Source organism: Hyperoodon ampullatus (assembly GCF_949752795.1).
Source record: "Hyperoodon ampullatus genome assembly, chromosome: 4".
Taxonomy (NCBI): domain Eukaryota; kingdom Metazoa; phylum Chordata; class Mammalia; order Artiodactyla; family Ziphiidae; genus Hyperoodon; species Hyperoodon ampullatus.
The window spans coordinates 24,383,778-24,410,804 of NC_136917.1; the positions used below are offsets into that span (position 1 = coordinate 24,383,778).

Below are 27,027 nucleotides of genomic sequence, written 5' to 3' on the forward strand. Positions count from 1 at the left end.
TTTCAGCTGTGCTCTTCTGTGGATTTGGGAGAAACAATCAGTGACAACACCTTCCCCTTCAACAGAGTTGCAAACAGGTTATGTTCAAGCCATTGTAATCTGAACAATGTTTAAAAATATTTAATTGCCGGGCCTCCCTGGTGGCGCAGTGGTTGAGAGTCCGCCTGCCGATGCAGGGGATACGGGTTCGTGCCCCGGTCTGGGAGGATCCCATATGCCGCGGAGCGGCTGGGCCCGTGAGCCATGGCTGCTGAGCCTGCGCGTCCGGAGCCTGTGCTCCGCGACGGGAGAGGCCGCAACGGTGAGAGGCCCGCATACCACACAAAAAAAAAAATTTAATTGCCAACCGTATTAGTTTCCTAGAGCTGCCATAACAAAATACCACAGCGTCTGGTTTAGAACAACAGAAATTTATTGTCTTACTGTTCTGGAGGTCATAAGTCTGAAATCATGGTGTCAGCAGGGCCATGATCCCTCTAAAGGCACTAGGGAAGGATCTGTGTTCCTTGGTGTTCCGTGCCTTGTACAAGCATTACTACAATCCTGAGCTCATCTTCACATCACCTGCTCTCTATACGTGTCTGTCGCTGTGTCCCAATTTCACCTTTGTATAAGGACATCAGTCATACTGGATTAGGGCCCACCCTACTGACCTCACTTTAACTTGATTACCTCTGAAAAGACCCTATTCCCAAATAAGGTCACATTCTGAGGTACTGGGGTTAGGACTTAAACTAATCTTTTTTTTTGGAGGTGGGGAGCCCACAACACCAACAGTTAAAAATAGTGGCCATCCTCTCTAGAAGTGCCATAGTCCTCACCACTTCATATCTGTTCCTTGTGGAGGCCAAGGGTCACCACAAGTACTGCTTTACATTTATAATCTCTGTCTTACAGCTGAAAGAGCAGGGTGGGGGCAAGAAACTTAGCTGGCCTAAGTCATTCAGCTGGTGTTGAAACAGATGGAGTCACGGATGGAAGGAACCTGAATCCGAATCAACACTTTAGGGCTGACTGCAGACCAGGAACACCTGTTTGAGACTTTACATGAATGAGAAACTCATGAGTTGCCTCTCTTCTAGAGGTTGCTCAGGCCCCCAGCCTCCTTTTTTCCTTAGCCATAAAACAGTAGGTGCTGCCACAAACCACTGGCAAGCTTTGGGATTATGCTTTATGCTCTTTCTGTTACACCAGGCTGCTTCTCTAAGCCTCAGTTTCCTGGTCCATAAAATGCATCAAGAACCAAGCTGAGATGGTCTAGATCAGTGGAGCCTTAGGTGCTCTCAGGAGGTGGGATTGGGGTCAGGAGCAGAAGTGGAGGGCAGAGCCCCCTGCCTCTGACAGAACCATGGCAGGCCTCATATGAAGGAAGGTTTTCTACTGAAAGTTTGAAAACTGTTGGAAAGATCAGTTTTTTGTTTTTTTTCATATAACATCACTGTAGAGACTCTCTACTTTTAATAAGTACCCCAGGGTGATTGTTACCAGGAAAGTTTGAGAATCAGTAGACTATTGGAATTCTAAGAGCCCTTGCAGTCTTTAGTCTGTTTTCTCCTAAAACCAAAGACCAAAAAGCATGGGGGTGAGACAGGGAATGAATTCACCAAACTACAAGTGGATCAGAGTTTATTAAGTAGGGAGTGCAGAAGGTGCAGCACAACTAGAAGTATGCAACACTCAAACTGAACCGAACCTGAGATTCCTGAAAAAAATCTGTCGGTTGCACAATTGGCCACTTCTGCCCCCACTGATACAGGGGCTTGTCAGGGGAGATGAGGGAATAATGCCAGTGGCAGGACCGGTGGTTGCTCCTGGAGCTGGGAACGATCTCCGCGGAGCTTTCAAGGCCAGGCCACCGACTCAGGGTCGAGATTTCAGAGTGGATGCAGCCAGACCCATCAAGATGGCTACGACCGTGAAGCCCTGGGCGGCGATTCGGGTGCGCATCATGAGCTGGGAGCGCTGGCTCTGACCCCGGTGGAAGCAGTAGAGACCGTAGGTAAGGGCGGCCGCTGTGCCCAGGCAGCCTGAAGAAGCGACAAAGCAGGTGGGAAGCACCCTCCCCGCTTTGGGCTCCCGCCCCCAGGGTCAAAATCTCTAAACAGCAGCTGAGGAGAGGGGGGTACGGGGTGGAGCTGAGGTGGGAGGAGCTGGCCGAAGCGGGGGTCCTCCGCGTCAGAATCGGCCCCATCTCAGCGCCCCAACCCCGTCCAGCTCCTGCTCCAATCACCGCCCGGCCCCTCACCGCCCGGCCCCTTCGCTACATCTCTGGTCCACTCTCATTCTGGTCCCCGCCCTGGCGTCCCCGGTTCTCCCCGATTTCATTCCCCTCTACATCACTGTCTTCTTGGTCTACAGTACCTTTAGCGCCCGCTTGCTTACCTATGGGTACCATTGGGTTCTCGCGGGTCTTGCGAATAAACTTTTCCTTGAAGCTTTCCGAAGTGCTGTATACACTTGGGCTAAAGCCCTCAATGACTGGGGGCTGCGATGGTTCAAAGGGTGCCTCCGGAGTGACGGTGCCAGGAGTCTCCATGTTTTAGGCCACAGCTGTAGGAGAAAATCCGGACGCTAAGCCCCGCCTCCTGATGAGGTCATCAAAGAGGGCGGGGAAAATGACTTTGCTCAGTGTTGTACGCAGGTGTAATCCCTCATGGCACTCTGGGAGTCGTAGTAATCAGTCCGCTGTCGCTGCGTGGAGGACTACATTTCCCCAAAGCCTGCGAAACCACGCGATCACTAGCCGGAAGGAGTCGCTACACGAGGTACTTGGAGTAAGAGGCCCCGAGTCTGAGTTACCCGTGCTGGGGTCAGCGCGATGCCTAAAGCCAAGGGGAAGACCCGGAGGCAGAAGTTCGGTTATAATGTTAACCGGAAGCGTCTGAACCGGAATGCTCGACGGAAGGCAGCGCCGCGGATCGAATGGTGAAGGGACCAAGGTTCAGGAGGCTGGGGGCCTCAGGCGGGACAGCCGGCGAGATGATGGTTATGCGATCGCCCTCTCTTTTCCCGTAGCTCCCACATCCGACATGCCTGGGACCAGACCAAATCGGTGCGGCAGAACCTGGCTGATATGGGTTTGGCTATGGACCCCAACAGGGCAGTGCCCCTTCTTAAGAGAAAGGTAGTGACGTGGTAGGGTCCCGGCCCTTGCCCTCCACCTCCAGCTCTCCCCCGCCCCCCACCCCCGCCATACTTAGCTGGGTTTCAGAACTTAATCCTGTCTATTATTGCCTCCCTCACGCCTTTTCTGGGTTTGCGATTTCCCCGCAGCCAACTCGGCCAGGCTGTACTCCCTCCCCCAGCACACGTTGGACCTGGGTTGGAGCTTCCCCTTTCCTTCTGCACTTACTTTTTTTCCTCTGAAATTAAACTGTTTGGGTCCCTTGGCATCTCAGCCATATTTTCCAGAATTTATCTTTTTCTGCCCTTAACTTTCCTAATAAGGAGTTTGGAATCTTTACTTACTGTTCCTTACACCTTTCCTCAGTTATCCAATCGTCCTTGGTCTGAGGCTTCCTTAGGGGTAGTTTTTCCCAGGGCTGATTTCTCCGGAATAATTCTTTTTCTGGACCGCTCTCAAAAATAGCACCCCTTTTCACTCAGTAACTTCTTTCCTGCTTTATTTTAATTCATTGGCACTTGTAAATACTTGATGGTATATTATATTGTATATTTGTTTATTGTCTGTGCCTCTTTCCCCCAACATAATCTCCTGTTCAATTCACTACTAAATCCTGTGGTGCTTAGGATGTGACTAGTGCTCAATAAATAGTTAACCTAATGAATGGGCTTGCTGATAGGATTTGTCCCATTGCCTTCAGGCATGTTTCTTTTTATCCCTTCATGCCAGAAGAAAATGGCGCTACTGTTTCTTGAACAGTTATGAAGCTATAGCCAAGCACTGTCAGCTTGCTCCTCTGCATAAGAGAAGATGTCTGACATCTCTCCCTCATTGTAAAGTATAAAGTGCTTTCACGTGCATTGTTTCATTTGCTAACCGCACAGTTAAGTGAGGCAGGCAAGGGGTATTATATCCATTTTATAGTTAGGTACAGAAAGATGAATTGCTTATTTGAGCCTCTTGGGAACCACGAAGCTTCCAGGGCATTAGTTCTTTTTGTCATCTATTCTTGCCTTTGTGGAGGGATCCTTGTGGGTAATGCAGTTGTGTTGGGATGGGCAGGAGCCTTTAGAATTTCCCTTCATCCAGGATCTTTTCCTTTGTCTCCTGGTCTCACGGTCTGTGTTCTCTGCAGGTAAAGGCCCTGGAAGTGGACGTGGAGGAGGGGCCTAAGGACCTCATGCGGAAACCCTATGTGCTCAATGGTGGGTGTGGGCCACATTCCTCTAGGTCACCATCCTGCTCAGTTAGAGCTGGAAAGGACCCTCAGATGTTCTCATTTCACAGATGGAGAAACTGAGGTTCAGAGGGAAAAACTGAGCTGGTCTAGGGCTCAGCTTGCAGAGTTAGGACTGTGTCCTGGCTGAGACATTTTCAGTCTACTGGCTAAGCTCCAGTGTGTGAAGGGAGGTCAGAGATGTTCAGGGAGGATGTAAGTAGTGCCTGAGAGGACAGAAGAGGAAACGGTAAGTCTCAGGCACACATTCAGCTTCTTATGAGCTTAAGGATGAACAGATTTTTTTTAAAGGTTCCACCGTGTAATCTTTACAATGATAAATCCAATTTTGTGTATATTAAGGCTATAGAGACTGAATATTAAAACAGAAGAGGGTGAATTCTGCAGGGAAGCAGGAATACTCTGGAATATTCTACCCATCCTTCCTCTTTCCTGTCTGTGATTTTTAACAGTTCTCCTAAAGTTTAAAGTATCTGAATGACCAGACATTTGATATAGAATTCTGTGAGTTCCTGTCTGTAGTCTATTTTAATGATTCTTGTAAGAGTTACTGACTGCACAGGACTGTATATACAAAATCGTGTGTACTCTCTGTAGTCAAAGCTAATCTTAAAAAGTTTTACTATTAATTCTTTAATTAAAAAAAATTTTAATTGTGGTTAAAAAGTACATAAAATTTACCATCTTAATCATTTTAAAATGTATAGCTCAGTAGTGTTAAGTATATTCACATTGTCTTGCAACAGAACTCCAGAACTTTCATCTTGCACGACTGAAACTCTTTACTCATTAAACAATAATGCCCTATTCTCCCCTCCCCGCAACTCATGGCAACCAAGTTAAAGATAATTTTGACTATAAGCAATTTTAGCACCTAACCCCGGATAAGATTTGACTACCTCATTTCCATGAGGTAGCTATTTTTCTCCCTTCATAGATGAGGAATGGGGGAGTATTTACCTAGCTATTTTAGGTGTGAGGCCATTATTAGAGCTTGGCTTTTCCCCTCACATGGAGTAGAGAGGTGCCTCAGGCCCTAGTTCTTACAGCTTGAGTTCTCATTTATTCACACCTTTCCATTTCACATATTGTTATTAACTCTTCAAGAGCTTCTCAGAGAGTTTTAGAGCTGGAAGGGAGCCCTGTTCTGTGGACAGGCACTGCATCTTCATCTCTGTCCCCAGGACCTGGCACTAAGTAGATATTTTTAGTTTGGTGCCTTTCTTTCACCCATCTGAGGCCCAAAGAGCAGTGACTTGCCTTTCAGTTCATTGCCATACTGATAGATGCTTGTGCCATAGACAGAGCCTGGACACTGAGGGGCTAAAAAGAAGTTTCTAGCACTGAATTTGCAGATGGAAAAGCTCATCAGATGGTTGGTGTAGCAACTCTTGTGGCTTGGGATTGACTGAGCAGCTCAACTTGTGCAGGAAGCAAAGCCTCATTCCCTGTCTCTTGGCTTCTCTCAACCCAGACCTGGAGGCAGAAGCCAGCCTTCCAGAAAAGAAAGGAAATACGCTATCTCGGGATCTCATTGACTATGTTTGCTACATGGTGGAGAACCATGGGGAGGACTATAAGGTGAGTGGCTTAGGCCTGGCAGGAGGAACCACTTGGGCCCTTTGGGAAGGTACCCTGGACCATTCAGGGTCTGATATGCTTGGCTATTGCCTGTTTCCTGAGACTGAGTGGAAACAGAGAGGAAAGAGAGACCCTAAGAAATGGATGCCATTGACAGAATGCTTATAATTGGATAGACTGAGTGGCCTGTGGTTCATATCGCACTCATTAATATGTTTTGCTTGCATGGTATTTTTATTAGTCAACTTGATCTACAGGTGACCCTTGAACAACTTGAGAGTTAATCTGTCTATATTTATAGCTGGTCCTCCAAGTCTGCGGTTCCTCGCATCTAGGGATTCAACCAACCATGGACCATGTAGTGCTGTAGTATTTACTACTGAAAAATATCCGTGTATAAGTCGACCCATGCAGTTCACATCTCTGTTGTTCAAGGGTTAACTGTAGTTGCCATTTTAATTATCGGAGGTTTCAAATAAAAGTCCTTATTTTTGGCTTCTCCTAAAAATGGAAAGATCTGGGTACACTGGACCCCTGTACCCAGGTGGGATCAGTTGGCGATGGACGGAGAATGAGCTACTCAGCTGGTCCCAGCTCCTGCCTAGTCCCTGAGGGCATTTCCCCACATACACTATGGCTTTTGAGGTGAGGAATCTGAACCTCAGGGATGGGAAGTAGCTTGCCCAACTCAGGGCTAGGATTTGAACCTTGCCTGTCCAGCCTTCTTCAAGTGGCCCTTCTCCCTTCTTAGGCTATGGCCCGGGATGAGAAGAATTACTATCAAGATACCCCAAAACAGATTCGGAATAAGATCAACGTCTATAAGCGTTTTTACCCAGCGGAGTGGCAAGCGTTTGTCGATTCGTTGCAAAAGAATAAGATGGAGGTTGAGTGACTGGTTTACACCTGCCCCAGGTTGAGGCTTCCTCCTGGACCAGAGAAGCTGAGCCAGGGTTTAAGGCAAGGAGAGGTGTGCGGCTACAGATGAGGCTAGCCAAACCCCATGGAATCAAAAGGTTACAGCACACACACACACATACACACACAAAATCTCTCTCACACTTCCCTTTGGGGAAGGCACTGTCTCCCAGAGGCTTCAATTTATGTTCTTCTGGAGTCTCTGGGAAAAGCCAAAACCTGCTGTTTGCAGAGTGGGTTGTTTGTTTGAATATAGTCTGTGTACAATAAAATACAGTATTTTACCTCTCTGATGGTTTTGCTTTGCCCCTCCCAGCCAAGCCCTGGGGCTGCCCCTGCAAAAACCTACTCAGCCAAGGTAAAGAGGCCATTCAGCCCTTTTTGCTCCATATTCACATGCCCTTCTATGCACAGCCTCCCTCCTCTTCTCCCCTGTTCTGGTTCCACTGCTCTCTGCCTTGGTTTCCTGCATAGCAGTTCCACTAACGCTTCTACAGAAGCCTGCTGGGAACCCTGGGCTGCTTGGGAGGGGCTTCCAGTGCTTGCCTCACCCCAGGCTGGGGGCTGGTGGACCGGTTCTCCACGGCCCTGGTCTGAGGCCAGCTGTGGCTCAAGTGCCAGAGGGTAAGAAGCTGTATAGCTGCCTCCTGGTCTGTCTTCAAGTGACCTGCCTTTGCTACTTGTCTTTCCTGAAGGGAGTCTGAGGCCCCTAAACCTGCTTTCTGAGACCGTCTGGGGACTGCTGAATACCACTATGCTGTGTGCCAAGCACTGGGCTACACACTGCATGGCCATTCCTTGGGGCCAGGCCTGCCTAATTCGGTGGCACGGCTGGTATGTAGCAGGATCACAAAGTGTGCGGTGGGTGCTGGGCATTTTCTTGTCTTGATATATTATCCTCAGTTATTAATACAGAAAACCTCTGTTCCTAAGCTTTCTCCTTAAAGCACATAAAATTTGTCTCCTCACTGCTCTGGAAAAGAAGGGCTTATTTTTGTTGTTGTTGTTGTTGTTTTTTGCGGTACGCGGGCCTCTAGCTGTTGTGGCCTCTCCCGTTGCTCCATGGCTCACTGGCCCAGCTGCTCCGCGGCACGTGGGATCTTCCCGGACCTGGGCACGAACCCGCATCCCCTGCATCGGCAGGCGGACTCTCAACCACTGCGCCACCAGGGAAGCCCAGGGCTTATGTTTTTACATAGAACATTTCACATAAAACCCTGTAAGGTTGTGTGGTATCCTCATCTTGCAGGTAAGGAAACAGGCTTGAGGCATTAACGTGGGGTTTGAAGTCAAGTCTGCACGATGACTAAGCCTAGACTTTCTCTTGCTGACCTTCTCTTTGGACCCTGAAGGCAGCCCACCTGTCCCACACCATTAAGGCAGGCTGGAAACTAGATAGAAACCACCCCCCATCAGATCTGGCCTGCTAGACTCCAGCAGTGACTGGCCATTGTGAACACCTCGAGCACAGCCTTTATGATTTGAGTCTGCAGCAGAGCTCCTGGGGGCCTTTGTGATTTGGCCTCCTAACTTCTGCCCTTCACAGCATCCCAAATTCAGGACCTTTGACCAGGCCGGGCCCTTAACCTTGTTTCTTCACCCAGTTCAGGTGCCAACTTCAGGAAGTCTTCCATACCACTTTCCTCTGCCCCCAGGCTGGAGTTCCCATGCCCCAGACTTCCTGTAGCAGTACCTATCACAGTCATAACTACCTTTTAGTCTGGCTGACATTCTCTACCAGACTGGGCTTGAGTGCAGGGACCTTGTCTGGGAATCCCAGAGCCCAGCCCAAGGCAGATACTGGGGGAATGCTTGTGAAATGGCGCCACCTGCATTCTGACCTCTGGCATGGAGGCACTCAAAAGATGTTCTCGCTCCCATTTCTACGCCTAGCTCTGGCCCCGACAGCTAGAACTCCTCTCAAGAAAGGGTTTGGGTTCCTCCCCAAAAGTACTGAATTAGGCCAAAGCTGATGTTCCTTAACCCCCCCACCCCCTTGTGGACTGAAGGGCCAGGGAACAGGAACTTGCTGTTTGACACGCTGTGTCACAGGAAGTGTCCTGGGACCACCCTCCATAGCTGCCCCTCACGAACTATAAGCACCAAGCACACTCAAAATCAGCATTTATGTGAAACCATATCCAAATTTTTTGCATTTATTGTATACCTCAAACAGCCACCAGCACTCCGTTTTATGCAGTTTGTGGGTCCGTGTTCACAGGGCATAGGCTGGGACAGCAAGGCTCCTTTACTTCGGATCTTTGATGGCAATCTTCCCCTTGTCCCTTAATGGGCCCACCGCCTGGAGGCAGCAGGAAAACTTGGAGGTTCCCCTTTTCAGTTACTAGAAAGGACTTAGAGGATGTGGGAACACACAGCAAAGATGAGAGGCAGACTGCCCAGGTCTGAGGTCTGGGGCAGGATGAGGACGACGATGGACACCACAGGCGAGTTTTAGCAGCTGGTTCGAGATGCTGGCAGTTGATACTAAACTAGCATAAGAACAAAATGTTTCCTAAAGGCAAGTGGAAACATTTTTCTGGAGAACCTGGGGTTTCATTCAGACAGACAGGCTAGAGTTGTGAGATTTTTCATTAGCATTTCTCTGCAGAGGATCGGGAGGCCAGGATGGACCAACTTCACCTCCTCCCCAGTCCTTACAGCTGGATACCAATGTGTCAGTGCAAGCTTGCAACGGGCAGTTCTGGGTGCCAAGAAGTGCCAGAGGAGGCTTCTTAGAATAGGCGGCCAGTCCAAGGTGATGGTCCCAGCAGCCTCAGGATCCCTCTTGCCTAGACCATCCACATGTCCAAGCTCTGGGCCAGGCTGGCCTCTCTTCAGAGGGATAGCAGCAGGTCAGAAGCCATGGTTTCATTTAAATAACTCTTAAGAACAGAAGCCCCTAGAGCCAGGGTAAGTGATCCAGGCACAGGTTCAACCAGCAAGTAGGTGCGGAAACTTCCTTCCCATGTGAAGTGGGCACTGTATGGTCTTCATTAGAATATGAGAGCTGCCCAGCCATTCACTCCCTATTCCAAAGCTCAGGTAGAGTCAGGGCAGTAGGGGGAACACAGCATCACCCGGACTAGTCAGGAACCTCACTTTGAGATGAACAGCTCCAGGTAATGACTGGTTCCCTGAAGCAGTCATCTGGGCTCATTCAGGAACAACTAGGTAAGAGCACCACAAGGCCAGGCAGTTAGCTGTTCTTAAGAAAGGCCTTTCCCCCACTTTGCCCAATCTGGTCCTGGTAGGAACCGGAGCAGATGAGTACCGTTTGCCACCTCGCCAGGGCAGGCCAGCAGCTCCACAGGTGAGGCACAGCCACAGGCCAAAAGAACGTCTATACACTCTGTGCAAGTACCAGGGCGTGGCACACTGGACCTTCAGTGCTCCTCAGTGGTGTCTTCTGGTGTGCCACTGGGACCTGTCAGTTCTGAGAGTGGTCTTTGAAAGTTGCTAAAGTACACATAGTTAAACTCTAGTCAAGTTCACCTCCCCACAGTGGGGACTTTAAAAACTGTACTACGTAGTGATACTCATTAGACCAAAGGCAGATTAATTAGTAGAAAAGGGTGCCCCCCTCAACAATGCTGGCTCCAAAGGTAACTTTTAAGTACTAGAGGACGAGGTGGAGTTCATAGAACAGAGAAGTCAAGTCTCCCAACCTTCTAATGGCGAAATGAAAAGTGTCAGCAGAGCTTCAAAGTCTACTCTAAAACCCAAGTCATTCCCGAAATATTTAAAATAAAATCAGTCAAATCACTTCTTAAAGCAGAAAGTTAATCAGAATTTCAAAGAAAGTGATTCTGTTCTGAGACATCTACAGCCCACCTTCCTGGCCTGTCCCTCTTGCACCGGCCACAGCATGGAACTGCAGCACAATGAGTAAATGTCAAATGAAACAAAGGCACATAATCTCTATTCTCCATTAAAAAGCAAACTGAGTTGGATATCTCCTTGAAAAAAAGGCCCATTTGTGGAGGTGACAGTTCAGTGGCCCCTGACAGACAAAAGACTCCTTCTTTTGCCTGCACTAAAGAGAAGTGTCAATACAGAGACAGTCCTTAAACTGGATGATCACTGGAAACAGGAGAATCATGGAATGTGTACTGGAGAGGACAGCAGAAATTCTGTCCAACTTTGCCTTAGCTGGGCAATCAGCAGGCCTAGAAAGGCTGAGTGATGTACCCAAGGCTACCCTGTTGGTTGGTCTGCTAATTCTCATTTCTTTTTATTTGGATAACTATGATGAAATTGTCTCTCCCAGAGTCATGTTACCTACACAGAGTTTGTGTCCCTTTGACTGCTGGGCCAAGTGGTGGCGTTCAAGTTCATATGGATCATCGTGAAGTATTATGACATCAATTACAGCCACAGAGGGTCAGGGGAGTGCGAGCTCTGTCTCCACTGACACATGTAGCTTACCACACTGTCATTCATGATTCCAGTTATTTTCCTCAAAGATCCAAATGTTCCATGACAATCATCTGGGGTTTTAATAACAGCACCTAGAAACAGAGCCTAAACCTTGGCCTGTTCCTTTTATAAATAAATAAATAAATAAATGCAGTTTGGAGGTCAACATCCCGCTCCGCTGACAGTCTTCTTCCCAGGGACACAGGCAGGCTCCTTCCTTCCCCAGACTTATGTAAACATGGGCATTGGCACAGTTAGTGTAAGAGCAGCAGCTTCTGTCTCCAGATTTTGGTGGGGTGGGGGGCTTGGGGAAGCTTTCAATTTTTCTGATTAGCAGGTGAATACCACTTACTCTGTAGTCAAGAGGCTGGTGGGCCAGGCCTCAACCTCGGGGAAGCAGGGAGGTTTCAGAAAGCTCCTTGCTAGGATCTCTAGGTTCGTCCTTGAGCTTCTTATCTTCATGGCTGGGAAATACATCTCCAAGTTAGAAAAAAAACATAGAAATCACTTCTCTTTAAAAAGGATGGCCCTGGGGCCAGAGAGGGAGGGATTGCACAAGGCCATGAGCCAGCTGGGGTTGGAGGATAATGCAGGAGTGGGGGTCTGAGCTTACAGCGTACTGCCCAGAACCTGCCCACATTAGAGGGGTGTGAAGTCACCAGGAGGGAATGGTCTAGACTGGGCATACTTCGGACACCTACAACGGTCCTCAACCACTGGGACCTATAGGGCGGGGAGAACTAAGCCTGCTGAGCAGCTCACTGTACAGGTCAGAGGACGAGGCTGCCTTCCCTGGTGAAAGTGGGATTCACTCCCAGCCCAGAATGGGCAAGACACCGTTCTCTCCCACCCTCAGCCTCACCTGCCTCCCTGCTTCAGCCTCATGGCTAGCTCACCAAGAAGGCTTCCATATGGTTCCTGGCCTTGCCCAGGCCCTGCTCTTGAGAGGGTGAGGAGGGGAGAAGGGAAGTGCTGCCACATAGCCTGTGCCCCAGGCCCCGGCTGGGGATGAAGAAGCAGGAGGAGCCCTGGGGTCCCAGCAGGGGTCCCAGGGCTGGCTGATGAGCAGGTGGGTACCAGCCTAGGAGAGAAGCTCCAGGAGCAGTCTCCAGATGTGCACGGTGCCAGGATTTTCAAAGCCGGCTCCTGCAGGGGCAATGCTGGCTGCCAAGAGGAAGATTTCCCGCTGGTTATCGACAGCCTGAAGGCCCAGCTCCTGCTGCAGCTCCACCACACTCATGGCCTCGCTCAGGTCCTGGGATGAAACAGAGATGTCAGGCGGGACTGACAGTGTTTCCCAACAACACACCCTTGTCATCTATGAAATAAACTGTTCTTCGGCTCCCTGGGGAAACACTGGGGCCTAAGTTCTCTCATGGCCACTTGGTCTAAACTCTCTTCATCTCTGACTTTCTTGGTATCAATCTCTTTCCACCCCGTCATTCTTACCCACAGCCACTGTGCTAAGAGCGAGCACTTCCTCTAAGTCAGGCACCGTGATAGGCACTTAATCTTACTTAATTCTCACAGTCCACACTTAACTGATGAGGAAATAAGCTCAGGGAGGTGAAGTCATTTAGCCAATGAAACAGTGATAAGTGGCAGAGCCAGGTTTCAAACTCAGGTTGGCTTGATGACCAAGTTTATAACCTTTATAGGAATCCTAGCTCAGTTTCCTAAACTTAATGGTGGAGAGATCTTACAGTGGGGTCACTTCCAGACAAGTGCCTTACCTTCCCTAGACTTCTAGAAACCCAGTGACGAGAAAAAGAAGCCACTACACAACATGGATGGTGATGGTACATTTTAATTTCAAGCCTGGCCCAAGATTAAAATGATTCTTCTTGGAGCAATTCTTAGAGTGCTGGGACCTCAGGTGTTGTTTCCTGTAGGTTCAAAATCACTATAAATTATAGTTTACATACAAGATGATGATGTGATTCACTGTCCAAACTGGGGTACTTCTTTTTATTTTAATTAATTAATTAATTAATTTTAACGTCTTTATTGGAGTCTAATTGCTTTACAATGTTGTGTTAGTTTCTGCTTTATAACAAAGTGAATCAGCTATACGTATGCTATACGTATAGCTATACGTATATATCCCCATATTCCCTCCCTCTTGCGTCTCCCTCTCACCCTCCCTATCCCACCCCTCTAGGTGGACACAAAGCAGTGAACTGATCTCCCTGTGCTATGCAGCTGCTTCCCATTAGCTATTTTACATTTGACCCCTCTAGGCGGTCACAAAACACCGAGCACCAAGCTGATCTCCCTGTGCTATGCAGCTGCTTCCCACTAGCTAGCTATTTTACATTTGGTAGTGTATATATGTCACTGCTACTCTCATTTTGTCCCAGCTTACCCTTCCCCCTCCCCATGTCAAACTGGGGTACTTCAGAGACTCAAGTAAGTACTATTAATAGTTATACCAGAGCAACAGGCATAAATGGGGGCTGTCCCAGGCAGACCAGGACATATGGTTACCCTATTTATAAATGACTGTCAAGTATTTCCTGATAGGCAGGGGGGAACCTGAGTTCAAAGATGGACAGCCTCTCTCCAAGCCAGGCTGGAAACATGCCCCACAGCTATCAGGACCATGGGCACAGGCCACATGAAATATGACAGGACTCTGTACTGTGGCAGAGAATGGCATCTTAAGTGTGTGATGCCGAGAGTTGCTGGGCCAGGAGAGTTAGAGTGAAGAGCAGGAACTTTGAGGAAGATCTAAGCTCAACTCCTGGCTTTGCCACATACCAGCTATAACTTTGGGCTAACAGCAAGGCCTATAGTGGGGTTTTTGTAACACTGAAGTGAGGTCACGATTACCGGGTGCTTAGCACGCTGTAAACACACAATAAATGTTAGTTCTTCTTATTATTTAATCTGTTCAACTTCTTATCACTTCCTAGCTGTAGCTCTCTGATCTAGAGTCAGAAATCATATGGACATAAAAGAGTGGAAAAGGTGCAGGTTTTGGAGTTAAGACATTCCAATTTTACTATTTTCAAGGTGTACAAAATTTCTCTGAGCTTCAGATTCCCCATCTGTAAAATGGAAAGAGTATCCCATATCTTGTAGGGTGAACACAAGCATAATATGAAATGTTATTTGAAACCACACCTGGGAAATAGTGGACACTTAATAATAATTTTTCTCATTTCTCCAGGATGACAAATGACAGGCAAAGAGGAAGGCAGAGAGAGGATGAGGATTAGGAATGAGAAAAGAGTACAGGTAGCAGAGGTGGGGGACAGTTTCTCAGCTAAGCATTGCAGGTCATGGGCCTGGGCCCGAATACCTCTCCAGTGCTCCCTGCCCCTGTCCAGGCATCTGTGGATCAAGCCCGCCTGGACTGAGCCAGCCTCCCATGGCCCTCACCTGCTTGTTGGCCACGATGACGACAGGCAGGTCAGGGTCCTTGTCCAGTAGCTTGTGCAGCTCCTGTCGGGCCCAGGGCAACCGCAGCCGGTCAGCCGAGTCCACCATGAACACCAGCACGTCCACTTCATTCACAAACTCCTTCCAGTAGAAGCGCAGATTCTGGCTGCCACCGACTGAGGAGAGGCCAGGGGCCAGCTCAGAGCCTCCCTGGGCCCTGGCTCTCTACATATAGCCTGACCCCACCCCACTTCCTGCCTTCCAAGGCTCCACTGGCCAGGAACAAGGGAAAGTCCACAGGTTCCAGAGCCAATCAGACCTGGGTTTAGCTCCAGCTCTGACAACTAGGTCACCCTGCGCAGGTCGCTACTTCCGAGCATCAGTCTCCTCCTCACTGAACTTACCTAACAGGTTGCAGCAAAACCCAAAGGTACCACATGCAATGCACCTTTCACGGGACTGATGTATACTATATGCTCAATAAATAGTACTCTGGTTCTTTCTCCTGGGCTGCCTTGCCTCCTCCCAAATCCTAGCTTCCTCCTGGGTCAGTGGCAGCTGTGGTCAGCAGCCAGGACTCCCTGCCCTGCCTGTGCACAGCCATTCTCCATTCGGCTTCTCTTGTTCAGTCTAGTCGCCCCATTTTCTTTCCTTGGAAACACCATACTCAATAGTGTCACCAACTGGCTGCCCAAGTAGCATCCCCAACCTGGGTTATTCCTGTTCCCCTCTGTCCCTCTGCAAAGTCCCCACTGGTCATCCTGCATCCTAGTGTTTCTGGTTATACTTCTGACACTTGTGGGCTCTAAGCTCTTTGAGAGTTAGAGCTATTTATCTCTGGATCCCCCCAAAGCCCTCAGCACAATGCCTGGCACATAGCAGGCACTCAACAAGTATATACTGAGTGCTTACTAGGTGCCAAGCACTGATCTGGGTGCTGGAGATACAGAGGTGAGCAAGGCAGGCAGGGGCCGTGCTCTCAAGGAGCTCCCTCCGTAACCAGAAACAACACAGCAGTAACACATAAACACATTCCACAAAGGAAGGAAGTAAAACAGAAAAAGTGAAAGGGGCGGGGTGGGGTGGTTGTATGTGCTGGTGGCTTTGGACTGGTTGGTGTGGGAAGGTGGTCTAAGGAGGCAGCATGTGAACTGAGTCTGGGATCACGAGAAGGAGCTAGTCATGAGATGAGGCAGAGAGCAGCATCATAGGCAGTGGGCAGAGCAAGATCCGTGTGTTCGAGAAGCAGAAGGCTGATGCGCCGCCAGAAGGGGAGAGGAGGAAGCCATGACCAGCAAGGCTGCCCAGGGCTGGACCACACAGGGCCTGTAAAGCCACAGTGAGTCTGTGGGGAGCCCCTTAAGCATTTTAAGCAAGAATGACATGATCTGATATGGGTTTCTGAAAGATACCACTGGCCAACATTGAGGACAGAAGTGGAAGCAGGAAGACCTGCAAGGAGACTGTTGTAGTCCTGACTGGTGACCATGGCTTGGACCAATTAGGCAGAGATGGAGGTGGGGAGAAGTGAACAGACGCAGACTCTACTGGAGGATAAAGCTGACAGAACTAGCTAATAATATGGATATAGGAGGTGTGGGGAAGGGAAAAGTCATCCAAAATGCATGAAGTGCTCACTCTCAGCTGGGCTCCAGGCCAGGCACTGTAGGAGACCACAGTGAAGTGAGTGCTGTGGGAGGGGAAAGCCCCAGGACTTGAATGGGAGATCTGGGTTTGAATCCAGGTTGGGTGACCTTACTGAGCCTGGGATGTTAACAGGGCAGACCCCTGGGTAACATGAAAACACCAAACCCCTTCTTCCAAGGTGGAGGGAGGGGGATACTGTCTCTGCCAGACAGAGTGGGCCTTAAGTGCAGAACCCCCACTTGAATTTTCTGTGTCCCTGGCACAAGAGATGGAGGCAGGGAAAGCTTGTTGAAAGGACTAAATCTCAGGTGAATGTCAACGTTTGCTACAGTCAGGGAGAAAAGATGTAGCCAGGGCAGGCTAGCAGGCAAGGCCCTGAGACCAGAGGAACTGGGCCCATTCAGGCCAAAAGCCAGGCCCTCAGAGTCCGATCCCACCACTTTAGGACTTAACAAAACCCACCTAGTCTTTATGGTCTGAGTCCTTTGGCTGGCAGGAAGGCTACCCGTCCATCCCCACTGAGTCTGTGGCTGGACACAGGTGGTTAAGTACTGCTGCGCTCTCAATACCCTCTCTCCCATCCTCTCCTGGGATCCCAAGAGGCCTAACACTGAGGGCAGGAGGATGCTCAGACCCTCTCTGATCACTCACTCAACAAGCTCTCCCAGGTACCTGATTGGGGCTGGGCCCTAGGGGCCAGAGCTGGATCGGATTTATCGGTGCCCCAGATGCCTAGTCAGGGACACAGGGTGGTATATGGCAAACACTGCAGCAGGAGGAGCTCTTAACCTAGCCCAGGGGTCAGAGAAGGCTTCAGAGGGATATCATGTTTGACCTAAATCTTGAAGGATGAACAGCAGTTTAACAAGGGAAGAAGGGCTTTCCGGACTGGGGGAACAGTGTGCATGCAAAGCACAGAAGATTAGAAAGAAAACAGCAAGCACCCTTCAGAAACAAGCACTGTACATGGTGCTTAACATCGAGAGCCCAGAGCCGGATAGTCTGCATTAGCCGACCGGCAAGCTGCGTGAGCTTGGATAAATTATTTTACTTTCTGGGCCTCCTTTCCTCACATATAATGAAGGTGATAACTGTTTCCGGTTTTATGGAGTTGTTGGGAGGGTTTTTAAAGTGATGTCTGTCAAGGGCTTGGCATACTGGAAACTTTGTTAGTATCTCAGTGTTAGGCATGTGGGCTGCAGTAAGGGTGAGGGACAGGGGTCGACCAAGCCAGAGTACAGAGCTTGGACTATATCTTGTGTCGCAGGGAGGCGTGGGAAGGACTTTCTACAGGGGCGTGTCCTGCTTAGATAAAAAGCCACGGCTTGGGTCCAGCTGAGATGATGGGGAGACAGCGGGAGTGTGTGTGTGTGTGGTGGGGGGAGGGTCTGCTCACTCTCCAGCAGGTCCACCTCGAAGTTCTTGGTGGGGAGCCGCACGGAGTTGAAGCCCCAGGTGGGGATGTGGCCTTCCAGCGGTGGCTTCCCGGCCAGCACGCGCAGGAACGTGCTCTTCCCAGAGCCATCCAGCCCCAGCACCAGCACCTCGCGCTGCTCCAACTCCTCCAACGCCGGCTCCTCGTCCGCCTCGTCCTCGGGCTGTGGGGCACGGGTCAGGCTGCGGTCGGCACTCTCCCGCCTGACCCTTCCCCATAGAAGACCGAAGGCCCAAAGCGCCCATCCCCGCCCTGCCGCCGTTAAGGCACAGCAAGACCCGCTGTGCTGCAAAGGGACGAGCGGGGCCTATGGAGTCCTGAGTCTCAAGACCCGTTCTTCAGGTTTTTTCTGAGTGACCTCGGGCAAATTCCTACCCCTCGCGGAGCGTCAGCCTCCTCAGACTGACAATCCCCACATCCCACAGCGGAAGGAACCACCGAGCCGGGGAAACGCGCAAATGAACCGCGCGGGCCGGGTGAGGGGGCGGAGGGCCTCTCCCGGCATCCCGCGGCCCGCGCGTACTGCGCAGGCGCCGGGCGGGCGCGGGCTGGGCCCGGCGCGGGCCCGACAGGCTCTGGCTGCCCGGAGGAAGCCCTAGGCCTACGGCGGCGCAGCATAGCACACTCCCCCAAACGCCCACCCGTTTCTCGGTTCCGGGACTCCCGGCCGCCCGACGCGCGCCCACCCGCGCGAGGCCTGCGGCGTCAAGCTCCCGCCCCGCAGGGCGGCGGTCACACCCCTCGGCTGCGCGCGCGGAGGCGCAGATCCTCTCCAGGTACTCACGTCCCACTCGTCCCACTCCGGAAGGCAGGCAGGCTCCGTGCCCCACCAGGCTTCGTCTCCGTCCCAGCGCCGCTCCCGTCCGCGGCCGAAGTAGGTCTTCCAGAGGATGAAGATCACCGAACCGAGCACGGCCGCCGCGCCACCCAGCGCCAGCACTAACGGGCTTAGCGGCCGCGGCGCCATCGGGCCGGGCGAGGGGCGCGGGTGCCGGCTGCACAGGCCGAGCCAGCCGGCCTGCCGAAAATGGCCCCGCTGCGAACTGCCTCGGCCGCGCCCACCCACCCAACCGAGCCCCGCACTACAAGCCCCACAATGCACCGCCGCTGTCGCGACAGGCCGCCCGCGCCCTGGCGGCTGGAGCGGGGGCGCTGGCCGGAGCGCGAGGACCTCCCACCCACTCTGCAAGGTGCGGTGTGGAGCGGGAGGCTGTGCCTGGGCAGGACAAGAGGCGGTGATACTGGCATCTACCGAGCACTTGCTGTGTGCCAGGGGGTTAGCTCACAGCTGTTCTAGGTTACCCCTTAAAACAGTGCCTCTTAGAAGGGAAAGCCGAGGCCCAAGCCACACCGTAGTGCTTTGGTGAAGCCTGCATTCAAACCCAGGCGATCTGTTTCCTGGATCCCTCAAGATCTCGGATAGGAATTCTATGGGATGGCAGGTTATGGAGTGCAGAAACAGGACTGGAACCCAGGTCCCTGACTGTTAGTACTCTCTACCCTGCCTTGGCTGCTGCCTGGTTCCCAGGGGTTCTGCTCTCTTGTGGTCTCTTGGCATCCTGATGAAGCAGGCAGGTCCAGGAGTCTGTTTAGACCTGACCACTTTGTCCTCTGTGACCCCCAGTGACTGCCAAAGTTTCCAGATGTAACAGAAGGAGGAAAAGCAGGAGAAACGGGCCTGGGGTACTTAAGAGGAGGACCCTGTGAGGAACTGTGGGGTGAATGGGTATATTTTTACTGTAAACCACCTCAAGCCATCTTATACACCAGGGAGGACTCTGGGCTTTTTTCTTGTCACCCCCCCGGTATGCTCAGATCTCTCCTGTTTCCTCTGCCTCTGGTTGCTACCTCTCCTTTCCATTTTAGCCCTGCTTTGGGATAATGTGCATTTCCTATTCTTTGACCCACCCACCCAGGGAAGCTGTTCTCACCAGGGTCTCTAACAAACCCCTTGTTGGTAAATCCCTTGGTGGCATCTTAGTTCTTATCTTGCTTGACCTCCTGGCACCATTTAACACTGTTAAATCTTTTTTTTTTAATAAATTTATTTTTGGCTGCATTGGGTCTTTGTTGCTGCGCACGGGCTTTCTCTAGTTGCGGCGAGTGGGGGCTACTCTTCTTTGCAGTGCGCGGGCTTCTCATTACAGTGGCTTCTCTTGTTGCAGAGCACAGGCTCTAGGCGTGCAGTCTCAGTAGTTGTGGCGCACGGGCTTAGTTGCTCCACGGCATGTGGGACCTTCCCGGACCAGGGCTCGAACCCATATCCCCTGCATTGGCAGGCGGATTCTTAACCACTGCACCACCAGGGAAGCCCCAACACTGTTAAATCTTAGCAGATGTTTTAATCTTCTTGGGCTGTCATAACAAAATACCACAGACTGGGTGAAAAACAATAAGAATTTAGTTCTCACAGTTCTGGAGGCTAGGAAGTCCAAGATCAAGGTGTCAGTTCCCAGCTAGTGCCCTCTTGACTCGCAGGCAGCCACCTTCTCACTGTGTACTCACGTGGCAGAGAGAGCGAGCTCTGCTCTCTCTTCCTCTTATATGGACGCTAATCCCATGGTGGGGCCCCACCCTCTTGACCTCATTTAAATTTAATTACCTCCCAAGAGCACCACCTCCAAATACTATCATTACTATTACACTGGGGATTAGGGCATCAACATAATGTATTTTGGGGGGATACCACCATTTGGTCCATAACAGCAGGTTTATAAAGAATGCTTCTGCTCCCCAAGTTTAGAACTAATGGAGAAGACAAAGAAGATGTTCAAATGGAGAGAAAAATGTCATCTTTGTCGTCAATAAATGCTGAATTGGAGAAAGTGGCTTAGACATGGGGCCGAAATAGACTTGCTGATACTTTCTCCTGAAACAGATGGACTACCCACCAGATCAGTGACTCAACTCATCAAGCAAGGGCAGGAGTTTTATACTAAGAATATTAACAGCCAGTATGGCAGAGGCACCAAATAGTCAGAAAGGGGTAGGCACTGAAGTGAGAACAGAAACTGTCTGGAAACCTTACAGGGCCAGGCCCCTCCCGAGCAGTCAGAGAGCATCCTGACCCACCATCTCTACAGATGGGCAGGGCAGAAGAGCCCAGAAGCAGCTGCGTTGAGCATACCTACTGTCTTCTCCCAAACTCCCCATTCAAAGAAATCATTCCTCTGGAGAGAAGTAATGCTTAGCAAGAGAGCCTAAGAGTATGACTCCAGTCCTGTGTTTCAAACTGTAGTTTAAGACCATTAGTGAATTGTGAAATCAATTTATATCATATATATGTTTTATATATATAATATATATATATATATATATATATATATATATATGGAATACAGTGGACAATAACACCCTCTCATGAAACTTGTTTTAAGGGTGTGTGTGTGTGTGTGTGTGTGTGTGTACTGGGGTACCATATAAAATATCTATACCTTCTTCATGCTTTTTAGGAGATTTTCTCAACCTGATCTTAATATCAATACTTGCTTATTTGGTCTTTCTTTGGCTATATCCACTCTGCTATTCACCCCAAACTTTGAGGTCTTTATTTCATCTATGACATTTTTCATGTCTGACTCTATAGTTGGTTCTTCTGTATGACTTCTTGTTCCTCCTTCATATTTCCCCAATCCTCTCTTTTCCTTTTTAGAATAATACTTAAAATGTGTATTTCATTTCCTGTCCTGCCTAGTCCATGAACTCTGCTGTGTCTGGATAAGGTTGCCCTGTATGTTGTCTTTCTCTTGATGGGTGTGTGTCCCTCAGCTGTCTCTTATCTGCCCCTGTGAGCTCCTATTTCTTTGGGGCCAGGACTGAGTGCCTGGGGGAGGGGGCAAAGCCCAAGTGTAGCTTGAACTTTTCCTGGTGAGTTGAGAAGGAAACTCTCGTGTACAGTCTGTACCTCCTGGATTATACTGTCCTGAGAAGACATCTGCATCCCTGAAGAACCTCCCTGTACCTCTCTCTATCCAGGTAGGACTCTTACTAGAAGCTGCCACCCATGGTTGCCATAACCTAGTGCCTAAGGTATCAGGAGGGCGAAGAGGAGTGGTGGAAGAGAAGCTAAGGTACAGGCCAGTTCACTGCCTTGTACTTGTTTTTGACCTCCCTCCCCACCCAGAGGCTGTAAGCCAACCCCACCCAGCCAGTGCCTTCTCAGCCTGCAGTAATAGTATGGTGACAGCTATAGGGCTGGCCAAGGTCTGCCCCGGGCAAGGTGGGGAAGAAGAAATTGTGTATCTATCAGAAAACTCTGATGGGGCTGTGTCCTATTCTGCTCTAGGCTGCCATTGTCCACACCCCAGCCCGGCCCTCTTTTGGTAGCCACAGGGCTAGTTTCTCTGATCTGCCAACTTCCCTGTGACTCCCCGGGTATCTGCCTGACCTGGGGCTGGCTTGTGCTATCTGCCAACCTGTCAGCTTATCTCCATCTCCTAAAAGAAAACTGAAGCCTGGAGAGAGGAAGTGACTTCCCCAAGACCACAGAGTCAATAAATGATGCAACTGGGGTTTGTACCAGGTCTGTGTGGTTGCAAAACCATGCTTTAAATATCCTAGATCCCCCTTTACAGTTGCTGGAACCTAGGTCCACTCATTTTATCATACTTTTCATCTGAAAAAGAAGCAAAACTCAGAGTTTGGCTCTGAAGTCTCTCATATGTATTGGAGGAGAGAAGAGTAGCAGGGTTAAAAGTTATTAGAGCATTAATAGAGTTATGTGAGGAGCAGTTAACAAAAGGCCTTCAGAGGAGGTGAGGCAGCTGACTGAGAAATGTTGAGTGTGATGAGAACTCAGGAAGGCTTCTACTGCATGAGGTACAAAGATGGTTAAAGGGGATCCCACAATGATTTTCTTGGTGCTCTTAACCAAAAGGGCAGTGGCCGTAATGGCTCTAAGGCAAGGAGGGTGTCCCCATGCCACAGGGTCCAGTTGCTGGCTATAATACCCTAAGCGTCAATGGTGGTCCCATGTTTTTGGGTGAATATCCCCAGGGCATTCTTTTCCTTTTCATAAACAAAAAGGAGAAAGGGAATCTGATAATTGCAATGCCCAAGAGCAAGTGGGTTCATCAAACTCTCCTTTAAGGCCTTGGAAACTATGTTGTCTGGTTCTTCTCATAAAATTGGGTCCAGGTTGTTATTGTTTAGTAAAATATTACAGAGGTTTGGCCATAAGAAATTTGAAATCCAATTTTGCCATAACCAAGAAAACCTCCCAGTGGGCACTTAGTTTTGGGTTTTAGGAAACTTAGGACACCATGAAGTCTATCTGGATCTGAGTGTAGCCCTTGTTCTGATATCAGATGTCCTAAATATCAAACCTGGGTTCGGGCAAACTGCAATTTTTCTTTGGTGAACTTTGGTCCCTTTGAGGCTAAAAGCTTTAGCAAGTGGATGCTGTCTTTCTGTGAGAAACCTTGAGAAAGAGATAAAAGAAGCAAATCATCTACATATTGCAACAAAGTAGAACCTCTAGGGGGACTTTATATCATCCAGGTCAGCTTCTAGGATTTGCAAGAAATAAGAAGTAATGTCTCAAGTAGAACCTTGAGACATTACTGTCCAGGTGAATTGTTTTTCTTCCCAAGTGAAGGCAAAAAGGTAGGTAGGTAGCTTCATCAACTAGAATACTAAAGAATGCACTGCATAAATCAATTACAGTAAAAAATTTACATCTGGTGGGAATGGATGTTAGCAACATACAAGGATTAGGAACAACACGGTGTGGAGGGATAACAGTGTTGTTTGTTGCTCTGAGGTGCGGCACAAACCTCCACCCTTGACCCTTAGGTTTTCTCACTGGTAAAATGGGAGTGTTACAGGGCTACTACAAGGGATAATGAGGCCTTGAGCCTTGTAACTGTTATGGGTCTTATGCCCTGAAGAACTTCTTATAGGGTGTTAACTAATTCTGGGGAGAGGTGTCCTCTGGGGAGAGGGGTCTATATGAATCTTGATGGGAGGTGCGCTACGAATTTTGCCAACATCAGTTGGAGATTTTGCCCAGAAGGGGGATGGTAGCTGATTCAATAGGCACAAATGATCTGTGTTTCTAGAATAAGCTCTAATACTGTCAGAGATGGAACAAATAAAAGATGTCAAAGGATCATTTAATTCACCTGGTGGGTGACTTTGATGACTACTGTCAAATTCTAGAATTATTTCCTTTTTTTGGGAGAAAGAAATTCTGGCATGATACTTCTTTTTTTCTTGGCCACACCACACAGCATTCAGGACACAGACCAGGGATAGAACCCATTCCACCTGCAGTGGAAGTGCGGAGTCCTAACCACTGAACCGCCAGGGAAGTCCCTGGTATGATACTTCTGTAAGAAGTCTTGGACTAATAAATGGATGAGGTGGAGGAACTGAGGAGAAAGGCATGTATATCTTTCTAAGGATCTAGACAAAAAAGAATAGGTTCAGGGACAGGAAGCACTTGAGGTTCATTAGAGATCCCCACTGTTTGAACTGTATTAGTACTCCAAGGCAGGGGCTGCTTTATAGTAGTGGGGTTGAGCACTGAGAGTGTGGCTGCAGTGTCAGTTAGGATGAGAAGAGACCCATCCCAAATCTGAAGGAATGTTTCTCCAAGCTGATTAAGAGGGAGGATTGGGAAGAGGCCCTGTATTTCCTTGGAGCCCTGTCAGTGAGAATTGGGAAGAAGTTGGAAAGGCTGGTTAGAGGGATAATGGTGCCTGAAGTGCTTGAGTCTGTAACAATCTCTTTTCCATGTCCTGGCTCTTTGCAGTAATAGCAGAAACTGGGAGGGTGTTGATTTTATTTAGGGGACTTCAATTGTGGAGTTGAAGATTAAGAATTTTGGTGGTGACTCACCTACAATGTGAGAGCTGGTTTGCCAGATTACCTAAATCTAGAGTGGACATAATTTCCCACTTCATCCTGGTCCTTTTTATTAGAAGGGAAAGGTCCTGGTTCAGCCCACTAATAAACAGAGTTAAAAGTTACCCATGGGGAATCAACATCTGAAGGAAGATGAGAATTTTCTTAAAAAATAATCTGAAGTTGATTGTAATAGTCATGAACAGGTTCATCAGATTTTTGTGGGCAAGCTTGAATTTTGTTTCAATCAATAGGCTTTGGAAAAGCCCTAGAAATTACTCAGTGAAGTCACCTAGCAATTGAACAAGCCTGATCATATAATCAATTAGTGGGCTGCTCTGCCAGTTGTAAGTCTAGAGCCCTTTTATGATTTTCCCAATTAGGGGTCTAAGGCTGGGCCACTGACAAGCATATTAACTAGCTGATATAAGTTGGAGAAACCAGGTTCATAAGTTTGAATGACTATACTTTTATTTATTTATTTATTTATTTATTTATTTTTGCGGTACGCGGGCCTCTTACTGTTGTGGCCTCTCCCGTTGCGGAGCACAGGCTCCGGACGCGCAGGCTCAGCGGCCATGGCTCACGGGCCCAGCCGTTCCGCGGCACGCGGGATCCTCCCGGACCAGGGCACGAACCTGTGTCCCCTGCATTGGCAGGCAGACTTTCAACCACTGCGCCACCAGGGAAGCCCTGACTATACTTTTAAATTCCTCAGCAAATCCGTGAGGACCTTCAGTTACTTTGGGAAAATCCTTAACTATGGCTCGCAGTTTAATTTTAGTCCAGGGAATATAAGAAATTAAGGGTTTTTCTCTGGGTCCTCAGGAGGCTTAATTTTAAAGGAACAGATTTTCCTCTGAACCTTTAAAGGTTCAGAGGAAAAGGGGTTAGGGAGAGTTTCAGAGAAAAGGACAAGTTTGGTGAGAGATTTAGCATGGGGGACTTGAGAGTATAGAGGAGGTGTAGGTGGTATAGAAGGGAAGGAGGAAGATGGTGCTGGGAGCAGGGCCTGAACATGAAGAACCAAGGGAGAGAGAGATAAGATGGTGTCAGAGGCAGAATGGGAGACAAAGAAGCCAAGGAAGAAGAGTCCAAGGCTTTGGGAGCTATTTTGTTTTTCTTCGTTTGCCGTACTTAATCTTAAAATCTTATTTTTCAGAGAGGCAATTTTAGACTCCTGATAACATTGGGAATCCTCAAAGTACCAATTGAAATAGGTATACTACTCAGTTCTGGAAATTTTTTGAGCCATTTTAGTCCAATTTGGTTTTAATGAAATTAAGTTTGTGGATTTCAAAAGTTCCTCCAGATGGCCATTGATATTCTAAATTGCCTTTGGTCGGGTTGGTCCATTTGTTGAAATGTGCATGAAGAATGATGCAGTTTTTAAACATAAAATCATTCAGAGTCCCTATAGGGAGGACACCCTCAAACTATTTAGGTAACTGATATCCTATTTCTTACAGGTTTTTCTCTAGAGTAAAAGAACAATTTTCAAACAGCTCAAACAACTCAAACAACTTGCAAGCTGATACCATCCAATTCTAAGGAAACAGGTTGGTCCCAGAGAAGCCAGGCCAAAGACTTTCTCAGTCAGTTTCTAGAGAATAGCCCCTATTCCTAAGGAATGGGCTGACAGCTGAACTGGCACAATTTCAGTGAAGCAGCTCTTGTTCCCATAGGAATGGGCCCACAGCTTCTCAGCCAGCTTCAACTGAAACATTCTGATCTCAAAAATCAGACCAAAGTGCCAGAAAAGTACTCGCATACAGAACAAGACCTTAACCAGAAAGACAAAAGCTTTAAGTAGATCCCCCCAAAAGCCTGGAGAGCTTCAAAGGCAAAGAGAGTGTGAGCTTGATCCAGGAGAAAGACTAGGGTTGGTGAGAAAAACAGTGAGTGACAGTGGGCTCAATTGTGGGTACTGCATCTGCTTGTTCACCAGTCCCAGAACCAGCAGGGATCATCTCTGGCCCCCATATGGGCCACCAAAATGTTGACCTAAAATAAATAGACTGCCAGATATTTCTCCAGCCAAGGTGGGTTTATTCAAGATGAGCAGAGAATTGCAATTTGGGGCCTGCAATTGTGGGAAGCCATGTGCAAGTCCTTGCATGGCAAGGGAAGGAGAACTCTTTTATAAAGGGAAAAAGGAAGCTGGGAGGGCTACAGTAAACAAAGAGTCCATGGCTTTTCATTGGCTGAGTCCTTGTCAGGAAGGAAGAGGAATCTTTCTTTTTTTTTTTTTTGCGGTACGCGGGCCTCTCACTGTTATGGCCTCTCCCGTTGCGGAGCACAGGCTCCGGACGCACAGGCTCAGCGGCCATGGCTCACGGGCCTAGCCGCTCCGCGGCGTGTGGGATCCTCCCAGACCGGGGCACGAACCCATGTCCCCTGCATCGGCAGGCGGACTCTCAACCACTGCGCCACCAG

The 27,027-nt window shown here is 49.1% G+C and overlaps 3 protein-coding genes across 4 annotated transcripts; 1 reads left to right on the forward strand and 2 right to left on the reverse strand.

Annotated features, from left to right (window-relative positions):
- Positions 1-1,609: 1,609 nt before the first annotated feature.
- On the reverse strand, positions 1,610-2,551 carry HIGD2A (HIG1 hypoxia inducible domain family member 2A). Its single transcript, XM_079702272.1, has 2 exons — positions 2,383-2,551; positions 1,610-2,027 (listed from the first exon to the last, which is right to left on the reverse strand). Exons 1-2 carry the CDS (start codon positions 2,534-2,536, stop codon positions 1,861-1,863), a joined length of 321 nt encoding a protein of 106 aa, XP_079558398.1. The 5' UTR covers positions 2,537-2,551; the 3' UTR covers positions 1,610-1,860.
- A 254-nt stretch (positions 2,552-2,805) lies between these two features.
- NOP16 (NOP16 nucleolar protein) lies at positions 2,806-7,007 on the forward strand. Of its 2 annotated transcripts, XM_079703643.1 has the most exons (5): positions 2,806-2,925; positions 3,016-3,124; positions 4,260-4,329; positions 5,836-5,942; positions 6,694-6,989. In XM_079703643.1, the coding sequence occupies exons 1-5, from the start codon at positions 2,819-2,821 to the stop codon at positions 6,835-6,837; spliced, it is 537 nt and encodes a 178-aa protein (XP_079559769.1). In that variant the 5' UTR covers positions 2,806-2,818; the 3' UTR covers positions 6,838-6,989. The 2 variants fall into 2 exon arrangements, with proteins under 2 accessions (XP_079559769.1, XP_079559770.1); XM_079703644.1 differs by lacking the exon at positions 4,260-4,329 and having other exon boundaries at positions 6,694-7,007.
- Positions 7,008-13,070: 6,063 nt separating this feature from the next.
- ARL10 (ARF like GTPase 10) lies at positions 13,071-18,752 on the reverse strand. Its single transcript, XM_079703387.1, has 4 exons — positions 18,530-18,752; positions 17,707-17,908; positions 14,664-14,839; positions 13,071-13,165 (listed from the first exon to the last, which is right to left on the reverse strand). The coding sequence occupies exons 1-4, from the start codon at positions 18,710-18,712 to the stop codon at positions 13,136-13,138; spliced, it is 591 nt and encodes a 196-aa protein (XP_079559513.1). The 5' UTR covers positions 18,713-18,752; the 3' UTR covers positions 13,071-13,135.
- Between the last annotated feature and the right edge of the window lie 8,275 nt (positions 18,753-27,027).

Excerpts from the sequence above, each read along its gene's own strand:
- HIGD2A (XM_079702272.1), bottom strand. The coding sequence starts at position 2,536 with ATGGAGACTCCTGGCACCGTCACTCCGGAGGCACCCTTTGAACCATCG. Across the intron at positions 2,028-2,382 it reads GAACCCAATGGTACCCATAG|GCTGCCTGGGCACAGCGGCC; the intron begins GTAAGCAAGCGG and ends TCGCTTCTTCAG.
- NOP16 (XM_079703643.1), top strand. The coding sequence starts at position 2,819 with ATGCCTAAAGCCAAGGGGAAGACCCGGAGGCAGAAGTTCGGTTATAAT. Across the intron at positions 4,330-5,835 it reads GAAACCCTATGTGCTCAATG|ACCTGGAGGCAGAAGCCAGC; the intron begins GTGGGTGTGGGC and ends CTCTCAACCCAG. Across the intron at positions 5,943-6,693 it reads ACCATGGGGAGGACTATAAG|GCTATGGCCCGGGATGAGAA; the intron begins GTGAGTGGCTTA and ends CTCCCTTCTTAG.
- ARL10 (XM_079703387.1), bottom strand. The coding sequence starts at position 18,712 with ATGGCGCCGCGGCCGCTAAGCCCGTTAGTGCTGGCGCTGGGTGGCGCG. Across the intron at positions 17,909-18,529 it reads CGGAGTGGGACGAGTGGGAC|CCCGAGGACGAGGCGGACGA; the intron begins GTGAGTACCTGG and ends CGTGCCCCACAG. Across the intron at positions 13,166-14,663 it reads TCATCGTGGCCAACAAGCAG|GAAACAACACCTGAGGTCCC; the intron begins GTGAGGGCCATG and ends TTGAACCTACAG.